This window comes from Hyla sarda, chromosome 9, assembly GCF_029499605.1.
Source record: "Hyla sarda isolate aHylSar1 chromosome 9, aHylSar1.hap1, whole genome shotgun sequence".
Classification (NCBI taxonomy): Eukaryota; Metazoa; Chordata; class Amphibia; order Anura; family Hylidae; genus Hyla; species Hyla sarda.
This window is the reverse complement of record NC_079197.1, coordinates 174790337-174798631: the sequence shown is the minus strand read 5'-3', so window position 1 is coordinate 174798631 and position 8295 is coordinate 174790337. Positions and strand designations below refer to the sequence as shown.

The 8295-nt window shown below is 46.3% G+C and overlaps 1 protein-coding gene across 1 annotated transcript in view; it reads left to right on the top strand.

The window, feature by feature from the left end:
* Positions 1-4019: 4019 nt before the first annotated feature.
* Positions 4020-8295, top strand: part of GNG8 (G protein subunit gamma 8) — an 11712-nt gene continuing 7436 nt past the window's right edge. Inside the window, exons 1-2 of the mRNA XM_056538692.1 lie at positions 4020-4219; positions 7302-7386. Of these exons, the coding sequence (XP_056394667.1) occupies positions 7303-7386 (84 nt within the window). The 5' untranslated portion in view covers positions 4020-4219; position 7302. The remainder of the gene's footprint in view (positions 4220-7301; positions 7387-8295) is intronic.

The window sequence follows — 8295 nt, the reverse complement described above, 5'->3', positions numbered from 1 at the left end:
AATAAAGGATGGTTCTGCAGGTGGTGACCACAGACCACTTCTCAGTTCCTATGCTTCCTGGCTGATGTTTTGGTCATTTTGAATGCTGGCGGTGCTTTCACTCTAGTGGTAGCATGAGACGGAGTCTAGAATCCACACAAGTGGCTCAGGTAGTGCAGCTCATCCAGGATGGCACATCAATGCGAGCTGTGGCAAGAAGGTTTGCTGTGTCTGTCAGCGTAGTGTCCAGAGCATGGAGGCGCTACCAGGAGACAGGCCAGTACATCAGGAGACGTGGAGGAGGCCGTAGGACGGCAACAACCCAGCAGCAGGACCGCTACCTCCACCTATGAACAAGGAGGAGCACTGCCAGAGCCCTGCAAAATGACCTCCAGCAGGACACAAATGTGCAAGTGTCCACTCAAATGGTCAGAAAAAGACTCCATGAGGGGGGTATGAGGGCCCGACGTCCACAGGTGGGGGTTGTGCTTACAGCCCAACACCGTGCCAGACGTTTGGCATTTACCAGAGAACACCAAGATTGGCAAATTCACCACTGGCGCCATGTGCTCTTCACAGATGAAAGCAGGTTCACACTGAGCACTTGTTACAGAGTCTAGAGACGCCGTGGAGAACGTTCTGCTGCCTGCAACATCATCCTGCATGACCGGTTTGGCGGTGGGTCAGTAATGGTGTGGGGTGGGATTTCTTTTGGGGGCCGCACAGCCCTCCATGTACTTGCCAGAGGTAGCCTGACTGCCATTAGGTACCGAGATGAGATCCTCAGACCCCTTGTGAGACCATATGCGGGTGCGGTTGGCCCTGGGTTCCTCCTAATACAAGACAATGCTAGACCTCATGTGGCTGGAGTGTGTCAGCAGTTCCTACAAGAGGAAGGCATTGATGCTATGGACTGGCCGCCCGTTCCCCTGAATCCCATTGAGCACATCTGGGACGTCTCGCTCCATCCACCACAGACTGTCCAGGAGTTGGCGGATGCTTTAGTCCAGGTCTGGGAGGACATCCCTCAGGAGACCATCCTCCACCTCATCAGGATCATGCCCAGGCGTTGTAGGGAGGTCATACAGGCACGTGGAGGCCACACACACTACTGAGCCTCATTGGGACTTGTATTAAGGACATTACATAAAGTTGGATCAGCCTGTAGTGGGGTTTCCCACTGTGATTTTGAGTGTGACTCCATATCCAGACCTCCAGGGGTTGATACATTTGATTTCCATTGATAATTTTTGTGTGATTTTGTTGTCAGCGAATTCAACTATGTAAAGAGGAAAGTATTTCATACGATTAGTTCATTCATTCAGATCTAGGATGTGTTATCTTAGTGATCCCTGAGCAGTGTATTCATACCAACTAGAGATGAGCGAACTTACAGTAAATTCGATTCGTCACGAACTTCTCGGCTCGGCAGTTGATGACTTATCCTGCGTAAAATGAGTTCAGCCTTCAGGTGCTCCGGTGGGCTGGAAAAGGTGGATACAGTCCTAGGAAAGAGTCTCCTAGGACTGTATCCACCTTTTCCAGCCCACCGGAGCACTGGAAAGCTGAACTAATTTATGCAGGAAAAGTCATCAACTGCCGAGCCGAGAAGTTCGTGACGAATCGAATTTACTGTTAGTTCGCTCATCTCTAATACCAACCCTCCAGACAGGAGCTGCCAAAATTGGTCCACAACGGGTCGGCACAGACAGGCAACCAAGGGCCCTCCAATCTGCTGGAGCGCCAGGAGGTGTTGTCAGAGGACGGCTTCATCTAAGAATTCTTCACTGAAAATTAGAAGAAGAAAAAGTTTAATATAAAACTATTGTACGTGCTCATTCACATTGTTCAGATTTAAAATACATGATATATATATATTTTTTTCAGTGTACATCGGTCTTCAACCTGCGGACCTCCAGATGATGCAAAACTACAACTCCCAGCATGCCCGGACAGCCAACGGCTGTCCGGGCATGCTGGGAGTTGTAGTTTTGCTACATCTGGAGGTCCACAGTTTGGAGACCACTGGTCTAGGACATAAAAAGGACTGTGTGTCCCAAAGTGGAGCCTTTTGCCCTAGTCTGACCCCCTATAATTTTCTTATTTTTCCGTATACGCGGCTGTAGGCGTCTTGATCTGTAGTTTTTTTTATACATGTTTGCACATATGGGATTTTTTTTTTCTGACCCAAAATTAGCAATATTGTTGGTATTTTTTTTTTACATTTATGTTGTTTACCGTATGAGGTCCATTAACATTATATTTTAATAGTTCGGACATTTTCACATGTGGGTTGGTTTATTTTATTACATTTTTTATTTTTTTTTGTAAAATTTAAAAAGGGAGATTTAATTTGTTTACTGGGGGAGGGGCTTTTTCACATTCATTTTTATTACTTTTTTTCTTTTTTAACATTTCTTTTATCATTTATAGTAATTGTAGGTTAACACTGCATAAGACATATGGCTGCATTTTTATTTATTTTTCTATCCACATTTTTTCCGCCTTTTTTTTTTTTTTTTTTGTACGGACAAATTACAGACGAAACCTTTGGCAAAAAAAAAAAAATGTGTGCAAAAAGAAGTTTAAAAAATGTTTATTAAAAAAGGCATGTAACTAATGACCTACCTAAGCTATGTTAACACTGCGTAAAAAATACGGCCGCATTTTTTTTTATGAGCATTTTTTCTGCCTTTTCTTCCAATTTTGGACGAAACTTCTCCCCCCGCAAAAAAAAAGTGTGTAAAAATAAATTTTTAAAATGTATTAAAAAATGCATGTACCTAATTACCTACTTACAGCCTAAAGCTATGTTAACACTATGTAAAGAATTCGGCAGCAATATATATATATATATATATATATATATATATATATATTTTTTTTTTTTTTTATTTATTTATTTTTTTTATGCACATTTTCTCTGCCCTTTTTTTTTTCTCCAATTATGGACGAATCCTCTCGCAAAAAAAAAAAAAAACTAAAATAAAAAAGTGTGTAAAAATAACTAAATAAATTAATAAAAAAAAGGCGTGCACCTTATTACCTACTTACAGCCTAAAGCTATGTTAAAACTGCGTAAAGAATATGGCCGCATTGTTTTTTCTGCACATTTTTCTGCCTTTTTATCTCCAATTATGGACGATTCCTCTCGCAAAAAAAAAAATAAAATAAAATAAAAGAGTGTGTAAGGCTGCATTCACATGTAATTTTTTCAATACGGTTCCCATATCAGTTTTTTTTTGTTAAAAAACATATGTCTCAAAACCGGACCGAACCGTATACAACCGTGTATATACCTCTGTACGGTTTTAAACCGTATACGGTTTGAAAACGGATGTCCAGTTGCATACGGTTTAATACGTTTTTGGAGGGGGAAAAAAACGGATACGGTTTTATGTTTGTCCTTAATTAAATAAAGATCTTCTTGTTCTATTTGTGGGAAAAACTTTCGGCGTGCACTGCGCATGTACAAACTGCAAAACCGTATAGTGCAAACTGGATGGAACCGAACGCACATACGGTTCTGTACGGTTCCCATTGACTCCCATTTAAAAAAAAACGTATACGGGTTGTATCCGGTTTTTCACCCGGTCATAAAACCGTAGTAGACTACGGTTTTGTGTACAGGAAAAAAAAAACGGATTAAACCGTAAATGGTACACAAGCGGATGCTACGTTTGGCGTACGGTTTTCAAAGACATGTCTATACTTACGGCTCCATACGGTTTTTACACTGAAACCGGATACGGGAACCGTATTGCAAAAACGAGATGTGAATGCAGCCTAAAAAAAAATAAATAAATAAATAAATAAAATAAAACACAGCCTAAAAGTGGAAATGGCCTAAGGAGAAATACAATCCGTTGCCCCCAAAAAATTGGTCGTCTCTGGGCAGCAGCAGCCAGAGAAAGGACCCTGGACACAAAAGGGTTAACTAGAATAAAATGGTCTCTGCAGGAGACGGGGGGACTGGTCTTGACGGGGCGGATGTATATACCACAGACACCGCCCCCCCCCCCAATACCGCCCCTCAGGAGACGGTCTTATATTAATATAATAAGCTGTCGCCAAGGTGTGCAGGTCCCATCCCCCGCCTCCGAATGGAACAATAGGGTGACATCTGTTCGCTCATCGCCGCCCTCTCTCCGGGGACAGTCGTTGTGGAGAAGAGACGACCCGGCCATCCTGTCAGTACTCGGAGGAGAAGTCGGGAGCCTGCACCGTCCTCAGGACACAGGTGGGTACAGCGGGTGTGGGGGGGCTACGTCTCGGGGATGGGGGGTCTGGATTGAAAGGTTCTTACATGGCTGAATCCTCATAGTGATGCAATCCTCATCATTCACATGCATGGCAGGGTTTCGCAACCAATGTGCCTCCAGCTGTTGCAAAACTACAACTCCCAGCATGCCCGGACAGCCTTCGGCTGTCCGGGCATGCTGGGAGTTGTAGTTTTGCAACAGCTGGAGGCACGTGTTGTTGGGTCTCCGGTAGCTAAGTCACCTCCATTCATGTTTGAATGAATGGTGTGACTGCTGTTACTGTGAAGAATCCTTTCCTATAGAGATGTTGAAACCTCCTGTCTCTTATACAAATCTATTTCCTATGATAAGTATATGAGACCATTGTATATATGGTATACAGCTGGGCAGACAGCCTGCACCCCTTTTTGATACACCACAGTCCGTTACAGTATGCGCAGTTTGGCGGGGGGATGGGCTTGTGCCCTGCGGGGTAATTGCTGCTGTGATTACCCGGCTGGTCTCAGGGGTAATCTACCGCCTGCAGGGATAGGACCCACACCTGCTGCCTGATAGATCCAATACTTGCTACTTGGCTCAAAGTACGTGCTCCCTCCATGTTTACTAGTGGTCATCGCCTCTTCTGTTCACCTACAACCGGAGGGCGAAGGGTTGACCTGAAAGAGCGAGTGAAATGCGTTGGATGTATCACAGACATAGCACTGAGAATCAGAACCAGGACTACTGTCAGTCTAGGGCATCAGAACCCAGATTACTCTCTGTACAGGGCATCGGGACCGGGACTAAACTCTGATCAGGACCAGGACTATTGCCCCTCCAAGGCATCAGGACTGGGACTATTGTTCGTCTAGGGCATCAGGACCCGGACTACTTTCTTTACAGGGCATGAGAACCAGGACTACAGTCTGTTCAGGGCATCAGGACCGGGATTACTGTCTGTACAGGGCATCGGGACCGGGACTAAACTCTGATCAGGACCAGGTCTATTGTCCCTCCAAGGCATCAGGACCAGGACTATTGTCCCTCCAAGGCGTCAGAATCGGGACTACTGTCCGTACAAGGCATTAAAACCGGGACTACTGTCTGATCAGGACATCAGAACCAGGACTACTCTCTGTTCAGGGAATCGGGGTCGGCACTACTGTCTGTACAGGGCATCAGGACCAGGACTAGTGTCCATAAAAGGCATCGGGACCGGGACTAAACTCTGACCAGGAATATTGTCCCGCCAAGGCATCAGGACCGGGACTATTGTCCTTCTAGGGCATCAGGACCCGGACTACTGTCTTTACAGGGCATGAGAACCAGGACTACACAGTCTGTTCAGGGCATCAGGACCAGGACTATTGTCCCTCCAAGGCATCAGGACCGGGACTATTGTCCTTCTGGGGCATCAGGACCCGGACTACTGTCTGTACAGGGCATCAGAACCAGGACTACAGTCTGTTCAAGGAATTGGGGCCGGGACTACTGTCTTTACAGAGCATCAGGACCGGGACTAGTGTCCATCTAGGGCATCAGGAGCGGGACTACTGCCCGTACAAGGAATCAGGGCAGGGACAAAATTCTGATCAGGGAATCAGGACAGGACTATTGTCCCTCCAAGGCATCAGGACCGGGACTATTGTTTGTCTAGGGCATCAGGACCCGGACTACTGCCTGTACAGGGCATCTGAACCAGGACTACAATCTGTTCAGGGAATCAGGGCTGGGACTACTGTCTGTACAGGGCATCAGGACCTAGACTAGTGTCCCTTCAGGGCATCAGGACCCGGACTACTGACTGTAAAGGGCATCAGAACCAGGACTACAGTCTGTTCAGGGATTCAGGGCCAGGAATACTGTCCGTACAGGGCATCAGGATTGGGAATAGTGTCCATCCAGGGCATCAGGACCGGAATTGGTGTCCATTCAGGGCATCAGGACCGGGACTACTGTCCGTACAAGGCATCAGGACCGGGACAACATTCTGATCAGGGAATCAGGACCAAGACTATTGTCCCTCCAAGGCATTAGGACCGGGACTATTGTCCTTCTAGGGCATCAGGATCCGGACTACTGTCTGTACAGGGCATCAAAACCAGGACTACAGTCTGTTCAGGGAATCGGGGCCGGGACTACTGTCTGTACAGAGCATCAGGACCGGGACTAGTGTCCCTTCAGGGCATCAGGACCGGGACTAGTGTCCATCCAGGGCATCAGGACCGGGACTAATGTCTGTAGAAGGCATCAGGACCAGGACAAAATTCTGATCGGGGAATCAGGACCAGGACTATTTGTCCCTCCAAGGCATCAGGACCCGGACTACTGTCTGTACAGGGCATCTGAACCAGGACTACAGTCTATTCAGGGGATCAAGGTCGGGACTACTGTCTGTATGGGGCATCAGGACCGTAACTACTGTCCCTCCAAGGCATCAGGACCAGGACTGTTGTCCCTCCAAGGCATCAGGACCGGTACTATTGTCCCTCTAAGGCATCAGGACTGGAACTATTGTCCGCCTAGGGCACCAGAACTGGGACTACTGTCTGTACAGGGCATGAGAACCAGGACTACAGTCTGTTTAGGGAATCAGGGCCTGAACTACTGTCCGTACAGGGCATCGGGACCAGGACTAGTGTCTGTACAGGGCATCAGAACCAGGACTACAGTCTTTTCAGGGAATCAGGGCCCGGACTATTGTCTGTAAAGGGCATATGGACTGGGAATACTGACCGTACAAGGCATCCAGACTCAGACTACTGTCTGTCCAGGGTATCAGGACCAGGACTATTGTCCATACAGGGCATCAGAACTGGGACTACTGTCTGTACAGGGCATCAGAACCAGGACTACAGTCTGTTCAGAGAATCAGGACTGGGACTACTGTCCATCCAGGGCATCAGGATCGGGACTACTGTCCGTTCAGCGCGTCATAGATTGGGGTTTCCATTGCTGCACCCAATAGGAGACTAACTCCAAATAGGGGCCACAGTTCGGGGGGTTCACATACTTTTGGTAGTGTAAGGAAAGTTTTTACTCCTATCTATTATGTTTTATTATGTTGTTGCTTTATTGCAGAATGTCAAGCAATTTGGCCAAAATCGTTGAAGCCCGAAAAGACGTGGAGCAGCTAAAGATGGAGGTGAACATAGACCGGATGAAGGTGAGGGGGAGTCCAGTCTGAGATGACCGGCTGGAACACTCGGACCCCTGAATGTAATGTAGATCCCCCAGGACCCAATGAAACTTAACAGTAGGAGGTCCGAGTGTGAGAATACGGGTCCATTCACACGGTAGAATCTCTACTTGCGAAATTCCGCCTCAGATTAAAGCCCATGGGCCAGGTTCACACTACGGAATTTCCGCCTGCAATTCCACAATTTCCGGCAAAAATTGCGCTTGCTAAAATGTCTAGTGTAGTGAATGGGTTTCCGATCACAAATTCACACTTCAGAATTTGTGAAGCGGAATTTGTAAACGGAAAATCTGCTTTAAAATTTCCACCTGAAGAATAGTGTTGCTCGCGAATATTCGCAATTCGAATATTATTCGCGAATATCGCATATTCGCGAATTCCGCGAATATAGCGCTATATATTCGTAATTACGAATATTCGTTTTTTTTTTTTTTTTTCTTCACAGTACACATCACAGTGATCATCCCTCTCTGCTTCCAGCTTGTGTGGTGTAAAGAAGGCTGTAATACTACTGTGTGAGACTGGCGTGCGAAAATTCGCATATGCGAAAATTAGCATATGCACATTTTCGCATATGCGAATTTTCACAAATGTTAATTTTCGTATACGCGTATTTTCACATACGCGAAAAGAAACCAAGAATATAACGAATATTCGCGAATATATGACGAATATTCGTCCATATATTCGCGAATTCGAATATGGCCTATGCCGCTCAACACTACTGAAGAAAGGGGTTGCTCATTCTTCAGGCGGAAATACTCACGGAACACATTGCAGTCTATTGGAGATTGAGGTGACCGCGCGGTCCTAGCCCCACTCTGAATCTCCGGACGGAAATTTTCTGCCTGGAGATTCCGTAGTCTGAACTTGGCT